General features: G+C 34.0%; 1 protein-coding gene across 13 annotated transcripts in view; it reads right to left on the bottom strand.

The window, feature by feature from the left end:
- SLC4A7 (solute carrier family 4 member 7) overlaps positions 1-15,721 on the bottom strand; it is a 119,106-nt gene that overhangs the window by 5,572 nt on the left and 97,813 nt on the right. For 7 of the 13 annotated variants that reach the window (XM_082346456.1, XM_082346457.1, XM_082346458.1 and 4 more), the window contains 5 exons: positions 12,889-12,957; positions 11,327-11,500; positions 6,143-6,274; positions 3,767-3,864; positions 533-640 (listed from right to left, as the gene is read on the bottom strand). In XM_082346456.1, coding sequence (XP_082202582.1) covers positions 533-640; positions 3,767-3,864; positions 6,143-6,274; positions 11,327-11,500; positions 12,889-12,957 — 581 coding nt within the window. The other 6 variants (XM_082346461.1, XM_082346459.1, XM_082346453.1 and 3 more) reach the window with 2 other exon arrangements.

The following is a 15,721-nucleotide window of genomic DNA, read 5'->3' as shown; positions in this document are numbered from 1 at the left end:
CACGGTCCATTATAAAACTGAATGGCCTTTACACCCATGGATTAAATTTCTTACAAATATCTTCTAGGAAAATGTTTACCTCACCGAAGAAATAGTAGGCTGAAACAAAGCAAAACAAAAGAAAGTCTTTTTTTTTTGGACCATCAGAAAGCATGATTGAGGTAGTATTCTATTTTAGTATTCAATCCCTAGTAATTATCTTTCTTTATATGGTTTCTGATCTTTTATATATTTATTCCATACGTATATATTCATTTTTATTACAAAACAATTCTTTTTTGAAATAGGCAATTATAAATTTAAAAAATAACAAAACAATCAGCACCTATATCTGCTTCCAGTATACAGTGGAATGATGGATAGATGAAAGGAAGAAGGAAGAAAAAGAGGAAGAAAAAAAGGTTGGTTTTGTTAAGTAAAGAGAATATAAATTATGTAAACTGAGTTAAATTTAATGGTTTTCCTGAATAGCTATCCATAAGTAAACTGAAAGTTGGCTATAGTTAGAAAATGCATAAATCATTACAGCTACCTCGTGTTAGATCTGGTTACTTTGGCATTCTCAGTATTCATGGACAGTGCCTTCCACTGTGCAGTTTTGGCCATTTCATCTGATATGTTAACAACTGAGGGATCAACACTGAAGAACAAATACACTTTCTGGTTAGTATTCAGTACTTGCAAAAGCATTAATATTGTCATTCCTATTATCTATATCATATTTGCTTTCATCAACTTAAAATTGAGAAAACTCTTTGTCATGCACTTAAACCGAGATCTAGAAAGATAGCAGTATTTTGGAGTTCTATTATAAAGGTCTCAAGGGGAATTGCATCTTTCTTTATAATCAAAACTAGCAATGAGACTAATTAAATTGGCAATGATGCCCAAAGGTGATTATCTTGGCTATAAGTATACTATTGAAATAACATAAAGGAATATATTAATATGCTTATAAATATAAAAAGTGATACAGCCTCAAGTCAGTTAGAAAACTTTTATAATCTGCGCGAATTTCAATTGCAGCAAACAACTATCCAAAGTATGTAAAGAAACATTACAATTAGGATTAAAAAAATTTTTTTTCATAGCTTTTAAAAATCATTAAAACGAATTCTGGGAAATGGGACACTTTAAAATTAGAAATTAAAATACTTCAACAGATAACACACAAAAAAGGTTTATAAGTACTGCTTTTAGCTGGTATTACCATATCAGTAATATTTTTAGTATGAAGGTGTTACTATATAAAATTTATCAAAATCCAAATACTGTCCTTTCATTATAAGAAACAAATGTAACCATTCCATGTCTCTGTGAAATATTGCAAAAATTACCTCAAGACCCCAAATCCAATAATGAAGATATCCATAATAATTTTGGGCTCAAGGTTGTCAGTTTGGAGTAACATGAAAGTACTAGGAAGTTAACAGGAATATATTTGCAAGTCCTTTTTCTTCACCAAAAGGAAAACATTTCATGCAAACAAGCGACAAATACAAATGTCAAATGAGATGTTAAATTAACAATGTGCTGGCAGCCAGGTTATGACTAAAGAGCAATCATCTGTTCACACTTTAAATCTGCATGTCGTTTATGATGTAAGACTGCAGTAAAGAGTGACGTGGCCACTGGAGACTCTCTAGGAATGGCTGCTTCACCAAGTGAAGTTTTTAAAAGTGCACAAATTTGAACACCCAAATTCACCATGGCAGAGCCATCCAACTTGAAACCCTGTCTACCCCAAGAAAACGTTTTTTTGCTCAGTTGCCAACTTCAAATAACTGAAGAGAGAAGTTCTTGAAGCACTTTCTAGCTTCTAAATGATCTTCTCTAAGCAAGAACTTTCCCGTTATAGAAATTGAGACCTTTTTTGAAGAAAGTATACATTTTGTTTTTCCCCAAAATAAAACTAGATGGGAAAAATTTTGTCTACATTAAATAAATTATTTTCATATTTTATAGGACTTTACAGTTTCCAGATGCTTTCATATGTTATCTCACTCCATTTTCATGGCAAGTAATCCAAAGCTACTTAAGATTTAAAATTCTGGCAAATAAACAGGTCAGCCAGTTCCTGGCATTCTGGATGTTCAAGTTTTAATCCAAATGACATTAATCATGGTTCACGTCATCATTTAAAAGACAAAAGTAAATATATATATACCCATTCTTTTTGTTAAATATTAGACAGTGTAAGCATGGACTCCATTTAAATTTGTCAAGATCCAAGTGTAATCACAGTGAGGAAGAGATAATGCAGGACCTGCAGAAATTAAGTGGCAAACAACCTCAGCAAACTGGTGAGTCACCAGTAACTATCACGGCAGTTCCTATACATTTTTTTTTTTTTAAAGATTTTTTAAAATTTTTATTTATTTATTTATCTATTTATTTATGGCTGTGTTGGGTCTTCGTTTCTGTGCGAGGGCTTTCTCTAGTTGCGGCGAGCGGGGGCCATTCTTCATTGCGATGCGCGGGCCTCTCACTATCACGGCCTCTCCTGTTCGGAGCACAGGCTCCAGACGCGCAGGCTCAGCAACTGTGGCTCACGGGCCCAGTCGCTCCGCGGCATGTGGGGTCTTCCCAGACCAGGGCTTGAACCCGTGTCCCCTGCATTGGCAGGCAGATTCTCAACCACTGTGCCACCAGGGAAGCCCCCCTATACTCTTTTTAGCAACAAAGTCAATACATTAATTCATTTAAGAAACATTGACAGAATCTAGAGAAGCAGAGCACTCTATTTGGATATATCAAAACGTCTATACTTGACATTTAATTTTAGGTATATACAAATTTGAGGGAAAATCATGAAAGGTGACAAAGAATAATACCAATGATAAAGGTGACAAAGAATAATACCAATGATAAAAGTTAATAATACCAATGATAAAAAGTATTAGAGAAAAATTACTTGTGAATTCATTTACCAAAACTAATAAACATGTACAAGTCCAAATGTGCCCTTATAAAAACTATAAAGATAAGTTAAAAATGAAAAAAGGTTGAAGCAAGATAATTAAATATCAACAAACATTTTCCATTAACTGGTCAAGGAAGGAACCTATATATATTCTAAAACGGATCTTTCTTCTATAAATGGCCAGTCATAAATAGAATAAATGTGTAGAAGAATCAGATGTGTACATAAATAATAGAGGTTTTTAATCTACAAAAAAGCTTACATTTCCCAACCTCTATATTTAGTTCTTAGATTCAAATATAAATCGCCAAAATCATACGTGATAAACTATATATGAAACAATAATTTTTCCCTAGTATGAGCCCTCACTGCCAATGGTCAAATCACACCTTTGGAAACCGCAGGAGAGTTCTAGGGCCTCTAAACATAGTCACATTGTCACAGGTTATCAAAAAATGGATTACAAATGTTTATTTTCCAGCATACACCAACCCCAGCCATAATGAAAGGCAGAACAAAAAAAAGCTGTACTACTGAGAGAATGGGAATATTCTACGACTGATTTTAAACGTCACTGAAACAGAAGGAGTGATGAACGACAAGACAATCTCTGCTTGGCATGGATGCCAAGGTCTCCTTCACTCCTTCCTGCAAGCAAGAAGGAGGATGAGCCAGTGACTTTCTTTTCCACCTGCAGGAGCCCTCCTTTAGCCCACATGTCAGATGCAGTATTTGTCATCTTTTAAAATACAGGTAACATGACTTTAAAGAAACATTGCATGGCTTATTCATGCATCTGACATGTAAATGAAGCACATTTTAAAGGATGAAGCTGCATCTCACCTGTATTTTAGCGCCTTAACTGGAATCTGCAAGAGGCTTCCCCCTTCAAATGGAAGATGCACTGTATCTTCACCAGCTTGAAGCATTCTCTCAGCTTCCTTTAAAGCACATACATGAAGAGATTACTTTTCCCAGAATATTTCCAGGAGGACCAATTAATATATTAGTATCTTAAAGAATCAGAAAACCAAACTGACAATATTATTTAATCTGCCATGACTGAAAATTTTTCCATGAACACATACTTGTAGCACAAGATGAAAACAACCACTTGTAAAGATTAATTTTAAGAGGTTGTAACCTTCACCCCTATAAGTTAATCACTGATACTGTTTAAATATCAATTTAGCTACATAAATTTTATTATCAATTATTACACAGGCATACAATGAGCAACAAAATTTTGTGAAACCTCATAACTCTCATTAAAGTATAAGCAAAACCTCACTTGGATAAGGCAGGGTTTCTCAATCTCAGCGATACTGACATTTAGAGCCAAACAATTCTTTGTCTGGGAGGCAGTCCTGTGTATGCAGGATGTTCAGCAGGCCACTAGATGCCAGTAGCAGCCCCTTTTTGACCATCAGAAAGTCACCCCAGGTTGAGAACACCTTAGCTAAGAAACAGCCAAAATCATGACACAATTATAATGGAGAGGGTGGGCAGTACAGGAGAGACAGAAAGAGCATTCTCTCCTCTGTCTTACTGATAGAAATCCCAGTACTTGGGGGTGGCGATGCACCCAGTTTTAACAAAAATAATAAAAGATAAAAAAATAAAACCTAAACTAAATTTCCCAGCACTCCTTGTAACTCAGTGTGGTGTCAGTGGAAATTCCTGGATGCCATTCTGGATGGCAGGGTGGAGCTGCCCACGGTCTACCTCCTGCTGTCTCTGATGCTGACATGACAGCTCAAACTCAGCAGCCCTTCTGACCCATCAGGGGATTCTGAGGATGGAAAGTCTATGCCGAGCTGGGAGAAAAGCAGCAGAGTTCCAGGTAACTTTGTGGAGCCATCACACCAGATCACTTACTTTCAAGATTCCTTCTATAGGAGAAAATAAGCTCTTGTGTTTAAGCCAGCTTTACTTTTGTTTTGTGATATGCAAATAACCTTATTCTCCCTGATACAGGAATAAGCAAGCAATTTTACCTAAGTATTTTATAAATAGATTATATCCTATTTGAAAAATCATCAAGTTCATAAACATTTACATACATATATAGCTTTGAAGGAAACAAAGCTCTTAAAAATTTTGCAGACTCAATTCAAATGTTTTAATTAGTGTCCTAATTAAAAAGTCAAAATTTTTGTTGAAAAGTAAATACACAACCAGTAATTTTGCCATAAATCAGCACTGAAAAATCAATCGAAACCATGAAAAAATGCCAACAAGCCCTAAACGCATTTGTCTGTAAAACTTTAATGTTTTTCCATAATAACTATGCAATATGTTATAAATTAATACATTTTAAATTATAAATTATGCTGATTTCCCTCAAAAATTAGAAAAAAACCCCAGCAATTTTGAGATCTATTTAAATAGGACCACAACTTTTAAAAATGCATATCTTCTTATCTTTGATTTTCAAACAATATTCTGAATGGGAAAATTAAGTGAGGCACTAAAATCAACAAAATCACCTATGCTACATACTCAAGTATTTATTTGTCCTTCTTACTAGGTTATAGTATTGAGCTGGTTATTTTAAAAAAATCAAATTCAGAAAAGAGTATTCATGTAAATCTCAGTATACAAATCAACTAAGGGTACATAATATTGAATATAAAAACTAAAGTTTTACTATACTTTCTGTAAAAAGATATTTACTTAAAGTCCTTTTTGTCCTTACACTGGGTTGGTCAAAAAGTTCATTTCCGTAAGATGTTACGGAGAAACCCAAACAAACTTTTTGGCCAACCCAATATATGCCAGATTATTAAAATGCTGTTAAAATTAAAATGTATGCTAAAATGTACTTATGTACATTTAAGGTTATATTAGATGAGAGACTATGATGTAGAATTATTTTGTGTTACCTATGTTTTAATACTGGTAAATTCTTCTGTTGATTTAGTATACACATGATATGTAATTTTTTTTTTAAGTATTTTTGTGTAAGGGCTAAAGGCAAGTTGGTAAAATGGGTAAGAGCCTGTGTTTAGGACAAACTACCTACTAACCTCTCTCTCTCTCTCTCTGTTTCCTCATTTGTAAATTGGGGATAATAAAAGTACCTACACTTTATAATAATAAGGTTCTTAGGAGGACTGAAGGAGTTGATTCCATCAAAGTGACTATAATAGTGCTTGCTACTTGGTACAAAATATTAAACAATAAGTGAATAGTGTATATTTAAAATTCTTTTTTTACCTCTTTCTCTTTTTTCTTTTTGTCGTCTTCTTTCTTTTTCTTACTTTCTGGCATGAGATCATCAAGCCAACTAAGCTCTCTCTTTGTGAAACACAGATCCATGAGTTTGCGTACAAAGACTAACGCAAGAACCTTTAAAAAGTGATGGAGAGAATATTAAGTAACATCTAAAAATATACAAATTATATCACTTGGAGAAAAAGTATTTATTAAATCGTAAATTGAAAAGTACTTCACATATTTTATTTTAAAATGATTTCATACACTATCTTATTCCAAAGAAACTGAGTCACCTATTTATATTTTTCAACTTTCTGCTCAAAGACATAAAGGAAATGACATTTTTAGCCTTTTCCTATATAAATCCCTTGAACTCTGCATAAAACTATAAAGCAGATTAAGCATGATGAGTCTTCACAAACATGATTATTAATTTTTATGATGACTTTACATTATGTACATTATTTAAGTAGATATAATTTTTAAAAATCTCTTCAGCAATGCGTTAGAGAACCCATTTTCCAGCATTAGGTTTTAACTTTCCAATTATATTTGTGAAAAAGACACATTGTTCTTTAATTTGCTTTTCTTTAACTGCTGCTGAGGTTGAAGATGTTTTCAAATGTTCACTGGACATTTGGATTTCCTCTTTTTTTTTTTTTTTTACTTTATTTAAAAAAATTTTTATTTTATATTGGAGTATAGTTGATTCACAATGTTGTGTTAGTTTCAGGTGTACAGCAAAGTGATGCAGTTATACATATACATATATCTATATTCTTTTTCAGATTCTTCTCCCACAGAGGTTATTACAGAATATTGAGTAGAGTTCCCTGTGCTATACAATAGGTCCTTGTGGATTACCTTTTATATATACAATAGTAGTATGTATACGTTAATCCCAAACTCCTAATATATCCCTCCCCACCACCATTTCCCTTTGGTAACCATATGTTTGTTTTCTATGTCTGTGAGTCTGTTTCTGTTTTGTAAAGAAGTTCCTTTGTATCATTTTTTTTTAGATTCCACATATAAGTGATATCATATTTGACTTTCTCTATCTGACTTACTTCACTTAGTATGATAATCTCTAGGTCCAACCATGTTGCTGCAAATGGCATTATTTCATTCTTTTTTATGGCTGAGTGACATTCCATTGTATATATAAATACCACATCATCTTTATCCATTCATCTGTTGATGGACATTTAGGTTGTTTCCATGTCTTGGCTATTATATAGTGCTGCAATGAATACTGGGGTGCATGTATTTTTCAAATTATGGTTTTCTCTGGATACATGCCCAGGAGTGGGATTGCTGGATCATATGGTAGCAGCTCTATTTTTAGTTAGAACCTAAAGGAGGTTCTGAGGAACCTCCATACTATTCTCCATAGTGGCTGAACCAATTTACATTCCCACCAACACTGTAGGCGGGTTCCCTTTTCTCCACACCCTCTCCAGCATTTACTGTTTGGAGACTTTTTGATGATGGCCATTCTGACCAGTGTGAGGTGATACCTCACTGTAGTTCTGATTTGCATTTCTCTAATAATTAGCGATGTTGAGCAGCTTTTCATGTGCTTTATGGCCATCTGTATGTCTTCTTTGGAGAAATGTCTATTTAGATGTTCTGGGTTGTTTGTTTTTTTGATATTGAGCTGCATGAGCTGCTTTTGTACTTTGGAGATTAATCCCTGTCAGTCACATAGTTCGCAAATATTTTCTCCCATTCTGTGGGCTGTCTTTTCATTTTGTTTATGCTTTCCTTTGCTGTTAAAAACTCATAAGTTTGATTAGGTCCCATTTGTTTATTTTTGCTTTTATTTTCATTACTCTAGGAGGTGGATCCAAATAGACATTGCTGCGATTTATGTCAGTGTTCTAACTATGTTTTCCATCTTCTGTTTTCACTATTTCCTGTCTTTTGCCTGTTTTTTCAATTGACTGCTGTTCATGAACTCCTAAAAGTTCTGTGTGGTTTGGACAGAAACACTTTATCTGTCTTATATGTTACAAATATTTTCTCCCAGTTCACAATCTGATTTTAATAAGGACATACAAAACAATTATCATGTGGTCAAATATATCATCTTTCTTTTACTGTTGGATTTCTCTACCTTCTTTGAAAAATTACCTTCAATCACTGGATTATACAAATAATCTTCAAGATTTTCTACTACAATTCATTTTAACATTTAAATCCTGAATTGATTTATTATTTCTTTCTGAATATGATATAAGATAGCAACTTTATTTAGCTCCCAGTATGCAGTCAAATCTTCTAACACTATATACTAAATTTTCCCATTTAAATGAATTACCACCTTTAATGAAATAATCCGCTTATGTTATTCAGGTGGTAAATTCTCATATATTCTTACAAATTTCTGGACTCATTTTTTTCTGGACTCTGTTTTTCTGATCTATTTGTCAATTCCTATGCCAATTTCATACTGTATTAGCTATGCTGACTTGACAGCAATTTGTAAATATTCAGTTATCAAAACACTATGGTATCAGCACAGGAACAGTGAAGCCCCTCACCCCCGGACCCAGCCAGGAATTCTGAATTATAATTATCTTTGTTTTGTTATTCTCTGGTATTTATTATATCTTTATCTTTTCATTAATATACAATTTAAATATAGTAAATAAAAAAATATCAGGTGTAGAGTTTAATGCTTTTGAAAAATACATGTACTCTTGTAAAGCACACCCCAGTAAGACACAGAATATTTCTACCATCCATGTTGTTGTGGCTCTGGTATCTATTTTTCTCTATAAACTTTAAAATTACCCAGTTCACACTGATACCAACCCCCACCCCCACACAAACACACATGCAAATAAAACTAGTAGGCTTCATACTTGGAAGTGACATTTTTATAATACTTAGTATGCAAAACAAAGAACATGGTATATATTTCTATCTGTTCAGGTCTTAATTTTATGTCCTTCAATATTGTTAAGGGTTGACTTGTGTCTCCCATGAAAATATTTAAGTCCCAGCCCCTAATACCTCATAATATGACTTTATTTGGAAGCAGGATTGTTGCAGATGTCATTGATTAAGAATAGGTCATACTGGAGAGAATAGGCTCCTCATGCAGTGTGTCTGGTGTCCTCTTAAAATGGTCACGTGAAGACACAATGACACACATGGAGAACACAAGCAACCACAAAGGCACATTGGAGCTATGCAGCTGCAAGCCAAGGGAATGCCAAAGACTGTCAGCAAAACCTAGAAGGAGGCAAAGAAGGATTCCCCTGCAGGTTCTGGAGGGAGCAGGGCCCTGTCCAAACCTTGATTTCTGACTTCTGGCCTCCAGGACTGTGGCACAAATTTCTGTTGCTTTAAGCCAACGAGTTTGTGATACTTTGTTATAGCAGCCCTAAGAAACTAATACAAATATTATTGTAAAGTTTTTTTTCTTTAAGTAGGTTTTTCCTTTTAAATTTATTAACTATTTTATAGTGTTTGGCCACTATTGTGAATAAAATTTTTTTCATTTCAATTTTTAGCATTATTACTAAGATAGAGCCTGCATACTAATTTTCATGTTTTCTGGTATCCAGCCACCCTAACAAAATTCTAATTAATTCTATTAGAGATTTTAGTCTTTTTTGAGTCATTTGGGTTAATAGGTATACAATCACATTACCAACAAATAATGTTATCTTCTCTTTATACCAATTATTATATTACTCTTATCTCACATCACAGTTAGAACTTTCAATTCATATCAAATAACAGTAGTAAATAGTGGGCTTTTTCCTCTACATCAGGGGTAGGCAAACCACAAGCCCCTGGGATAAATCCTTTCCACCACCTGTTTTGTATGGCTTGTGAGCTAAGACTAGCTTTTACAGATGAACATTTAGAACTGATTTGATGAGAGGAACAGTAAACTTTTAACTCCAATTAAGTGAAATATTGTCCCAAGTGAAAAATTTCCATTCTTCTCATTAGCAGTCTTTCATTAAAAAAAAAAAAACTAAAACCGTACAATTATTTTGAATTTTATCAATAAAAAATTATGGAAACTTCTCTCGTTATATAAGTGTCTGTATAATATTCTAGTGGCCTACAAAGCCGAAAATATTTACTATCTGACCCTTTACATAAAAAAGTTTATTGACCTCTACTCTAGATGTTCATTATTTACTGCTATAGATTCATGTACTGTTTTAAGAAAACCCCTCAAATCTCTTCCATAGCTGTGGTTATTATGTATCTTTTCTCTTTCTTAATCTTGTATATTTTGCTCTCTCATGTTCTTCTTTACTAATGAGTTTATCCATTATTGATCTTTATAAATAAAAAACTTGGTTGCATTTATTTTAAGTCTTCTTGAAAAAATAAGGGCAAGGAAGGGTACACATTTTCCTACGAGTATAACTTTAGCTCTATCTCATAGATAAAAAGTTATTCATTTCAGTATCTCCACAATGGTTTTTTTAACTCAGTTTTCCACCCAGGGCTTATTTCAGAATTTAATTTCTAAATACTGAATATTTTTTAGTGACTTTTCACTATTCATTTGTAATTTAATTTATTTGTGATCAGGGAATATTAACTGCATAATTTTCTCAACTTTTTAATTTTTAAAGATTTTCTTTGTGGCCATGTACATAAAGCAACTTCTGCATAATATTTACAAAGGATGAATATTCCCTATTTGCAAAATGCAATTTTGAAATGTGATAATTTAATGATTAAATTATGAATAATTATTAAATTATATGATAATGTAATGAATTATTAATATCATCTATAATCTTTATTACTTTTTGACTTCTAGATCTATTAATTTCTGAAAAAGATGTATTGAAATAACCTATTAAAGAACCATGTTGCTCTGGTTGCTCTGGCTTTTAAGTTAGGCTATCACATTTGCTTCATAAACGTCCTAAACTCTGAAGTTGTTTAAAAATACAGAACAGTGTTCTATACCCAAGGAGTAAAAATCAAAAACAAACCAAAATTAGAAAATGACAAGCAAATTCAATTTTGAAAACTATTGGTTTCATAGCTAGAAAGGGCTAATTCACATTTCAAAACACCTAAGGTGCTTAAAATCCTTTTCTCAAAGTCAATTATAAATATTAGTAAGATAAGTACTACCAAAACACACAAAAATGTTATTAATTACTGATTAAGTCTGAAAAAAAAAAATCTTACCATCATGGGAAAAACTACTGCAGCAGCCGAAGCCTTTATCACCCACAAGAGGATCAGACAGGTGAGCTGGACGACTGTGAAGACGTGGACCTTCCAAAGCGGCACGTAGCGGAGGTAAATCAGGTCGGGCTGGTGCTTAGCGGGCATTCCAAATAATTTTATACGGTCAAAAAACTGCATATCGAATGGAAAGCAAAACAAGAAAAAGTTTTCAACAAAAATTTCATTTCTGCTACTTAGGAAAAGAAACTGTATTCTACTTTAGAGTTTTGTGATTTAAACTCTAACTTCCCTGATATGCCGTGATAACACAGGAGAATGTTTCAGTTTGCAACATCTTGATCCAAGGAGGAAAAAATAAAAATCAAGGCAACCACTTAAACAAATGTAATTCATTAATCAGAAAACTCAAGTCAAAATGTTTTAAATTGGGGAATTAAAATATTTCGATAAATTTATCTGCTATAATAAAATGCACAAGTCATTTAATCTCTCTGACCTTGTGTTCTAATATGTAAAATAAAAGAGTAACAATCTCCCAAGGTACTTTCTAAGTCTAACATTACCAATTTTATGAAAGTAACCTGAGGTAACAATTACTAATTTTTCACCCAGTGAAAAGGAAACTATGAGCCAATTCCTTGGTCCTTTTGAGCTTTAATTTCCTCATTTATAAACCGGGAATAAGATCAGCCCTACATACCTCACAAAATTGTTGTAAAACAATCAACTGAGTTAATGAGATCATCTCTTGACCACTGGAGAGTAGATACTGGACTGTGTTGAAAAAAAAAAACGCTGGTGCGTCTGAGATACCCGGCAGCCAGAAGCCGGCAGCTCGGGACCACACGCTGCTCACGGCCGGGACTGGGTGAGTGGTGCCAACCCTGCCTGAGCAGCTACACGTTCTACACTAAGGCTGGATTCACACAAATCCTAATTCATTCTATCAGCTTGTTTCCCAAGAAATACTATAAATAAGACAAAACAGTAGTGAAAACACTAGATTCTAGCCTTGGCTCCATTGCTTACTTAAAAACCTTCAGTAAGTCTATTTCTGTTTCATGATTTACAAAATTAGTATTTCCTCCTTTCGTATCCCAAAGTTGTTTTGAGGATCACAGAAAATCATCTGTATACTAGGCTCTATAAGCTGTACTGCACCATACAAATGGCAGGTATTACCATGGTTATAGAAGACTAATACCTACATTTTCTTTTTAAGCAACTGAAACTGCTGTTCTAACATGTCAGAAACAGCCCCTTTTCCCCCATTCCAATCCTTTTGATCCTCCCTCTTACTATACTAGTCTTCATTGATAGTTACCTTTCATTAGCTTCAATTAAAAATAGGTAAGGACATAACAGTTCATGATCTCACTCTCGGGGGAAAAAAAAAATGTGCAGTAAGCAATAATTACTTGGAAAATGTGGATTTGAAGTCACTAGTTAACCTGTCCCCAAAATATCAGAGAAAAAATCACTACCATCACAAAAACAATCATTGCAAATACAAAATGTTTAAGTTTTTTTTACAAAGTTATTAAATGCTTAAGACTTGCCTGGATTCCTTTTAATGAGGAAACTCCCATGTAGAGGAAAACACCATATAGAACAGGCATTGGAATAAACTATAAGTAAAATGACCACAATTAGAACCCATGTTACCAGAACAATTTCACATACAAAATACATAAAAACATAGTCAGTGCCTATGAGATAGAGTTAAAAGATCTTTCAGTGATGAGACTTTTCTATAACAAAGAAAAATGCCAGTAAACAATCACCTCCTTGAAGAATCATTCACCATCTACATGTTTCCCCCTAAGAAGGGACTGTGTTCTGTGGCTAAGAGCACAGGCACTACAGACTACTTGGCTTAAAAACCCAGTTAACCTCTTCTTGAGCCTTAACCTCTCTGTTTCAGTTTCTGTATCAGATTGCCTTGAAGATGAAAAAACTTCAAACTCATAAAATACTCAGAGAAACACATGGTACATATCAATCACTCAAAAAGTGTTAGCCATTATTATTACTATCACTACCACTACAGTGACTGCTATACAATACCATTTACTGAATACGTATAATAAATAAACACCATCCTGCAAAAAAAAATGTCCTTGTTACTTTGGCAGTTAGGGGGATCCCAAACTGCCTACCTAGTCCATGCCCAGGCATCCCACAGGAAAGCCAGCAACAGGCCCCATTCATTGATTCAAACACCACAATCAGCACTCACCCAAGGGAGAGACCTATAAGGAAAAAAGACCTAACAGCCAGAGGAGAATCACACTCATTCTCTACTAAACAACCTCGTATGTCCTTAACTAAGGACCGTGGGAGAAAAGAAAACATATCAAAAATCTAATCAATATCCTCAGGGAATCTCAAGAAAATATTTAATCCATAAAGCAACTTCAGAATGCTACAAAAAATGAATAACCAATGGAAAAAAAAAAAACCTCCCAGAAATTAAGATACAATTATCAAAATAATTTAAAAGAATTTTGTAACAATGATTTTGATAAGACTAAAGAGATCAATAAAATGATAAGGAAAATGGAGGAAATTTTAACAGTGAGAGAGAGTAGAGAAGAGGAATGTAACAACATATCTGGAAAGTCTAGTATCTGTCTAATTGAAAGTGAAGAAATATCTAAGAGAAAATAGAGAAGAGGAAATAAACAACTGAAGAACATTCCCACAGTTAAAGGCACAAGTTTCTAGAGTAAAATGACCCACAGAGAGAGAAGAAAGGTGAATTAAAAGTCTCTATTTACCTAAATATCCTAGTGAAATTTCCAAACTCTAAGAGTAAAAAGGACATTTTGGTAGCTTCTAGAAAGGAAAAAGATGCTTCTGAAGACACAAAAACCAAATAGATATCAGACCTCTTACTAGAACCACTGATCTCTAGGCAACAATAACTTTAAGACTCAAAGAAAAATAAATTTGAACCTTGAAATGAATATCCATCTATCAATCATAGAGGGTAATTTTGAAACATGCAAGAACTCTGAAAGTTTACTAATTATGGTACCAGACATGAAAAAATTACTCAAGGAATTCCTTTAGCAATACAAAAAAGAAATACAAGAAAAAGTGGAACCTGTATATGTACTTTTTTTTAAGTAAGAGAAGTCAACAAATATTAAGAAAACTTCTCAGGTCTTACGGCTTGGGCTATTATTCTGAAACAGCAGGAGTTTGGGGAAATAAGGGTTATTTCTGCCTCCACGCAGGCTGATCACACTGCCTAGTCCTCAGCGAATATTTATTTCATCATAATACTGATTACGTGTTCCCAGAGGGCTTACATTGCTATAATTTAACTTACAGAAAAAGCACAGAGTGTAAATGTTGGTAACCTTTACAATAATAATAAAACTAAAAACACAGCCAACCAAAAACAACGGATGAAAGGGAGAATGGGATGTTTGGGGTAAATCCTCATGAAAGACATAAACTAAGGTCAGAGGCTCTCAAGTTTTTGGTCTCAGGACCCCTTTATACTCCTAAAAAGTACTGAGGACCCTCCCCCCAAATACTTTTATGTGGATTCTATATATATATATATATAGAGAGAGAGAGAGAGAGAGATGTAGATATATAAATAGTTAGGTATATAGGTATGTGGGAAATAGATAGATATTCACCATATTAGAAATTAAAAGAAAATTTTTAAATAGTTTTTTTATTTTATTTATTTTTGGCTGCACTGGGTTGCTGCATGCGGGCTTTCCCTAGTTGCAGAGGGCAGGGACTACTCTTTGTTGCAGTGAGCAGGCTTCTCATTGCAGTGGCTTCTCTTGTTGCAGAGCATGGGCTCTAGGCGCACGGGCTTCAGTAGTTGCAGCACGTGGACTCAGCAGTTGTGGCGCACGGGCTTAGTTGCTCCACAGTATGTGGGATCTTCCCAGAACAGGGATCAAACCCGTGTCCTCTGCATTGGCAGGCAGATTCTTAACCACTGCGCCAACAGGGAAGTCCCAATGGTTATTTTTAAACTCATTTTGAAATAATAATAAACCTATTACAAGTTAATATAAAAAACATATTTTTACTGGAAAACTATAATTTCCAAAGAACATAAGATTAAGTGAGAAGGATAGTGCTGTTCTGTATTTCTGTAAATCTCTTTAGTGGGTGGCTTAACAGAAGACAACTACACTCTCATATCTGCACCTGCATTAAATCTGCTACAATACATCGTTCTGGCCAAAGTCTATGAAGACAACCCGGCCTCAACACAGTCACATAACTGGGAAAGGGAGGCTCTTGCAGACCCCGGAGAGAGTGTCAGGGACTCCCAGAGGTCCTTGGACTAGACTTTAAGAATCACTGTCTTAGGCAAAGAGATTCAGTCTAAAGATAATAAAGTGAATAATAAAA

This window comes from Balaenoptera borealis (assembly GCF_965194805.1).
Source record: "Balaenoptera borealis genome assembly, chromosome: 12".
Classification (NCBI taxonomy): domain Eukaryota; kingdom Metazoa; phylum Chordata; class Mammalia; order Artiodactyla; family Balaenopteridae; genus Balaenoptera; species Balaenoptera borealis.
The sequence above is the reverse complement of the archived record's forward strand: the minus strand, read 5'-3'. Positions and strand labels throughout refer to the sequence as shown.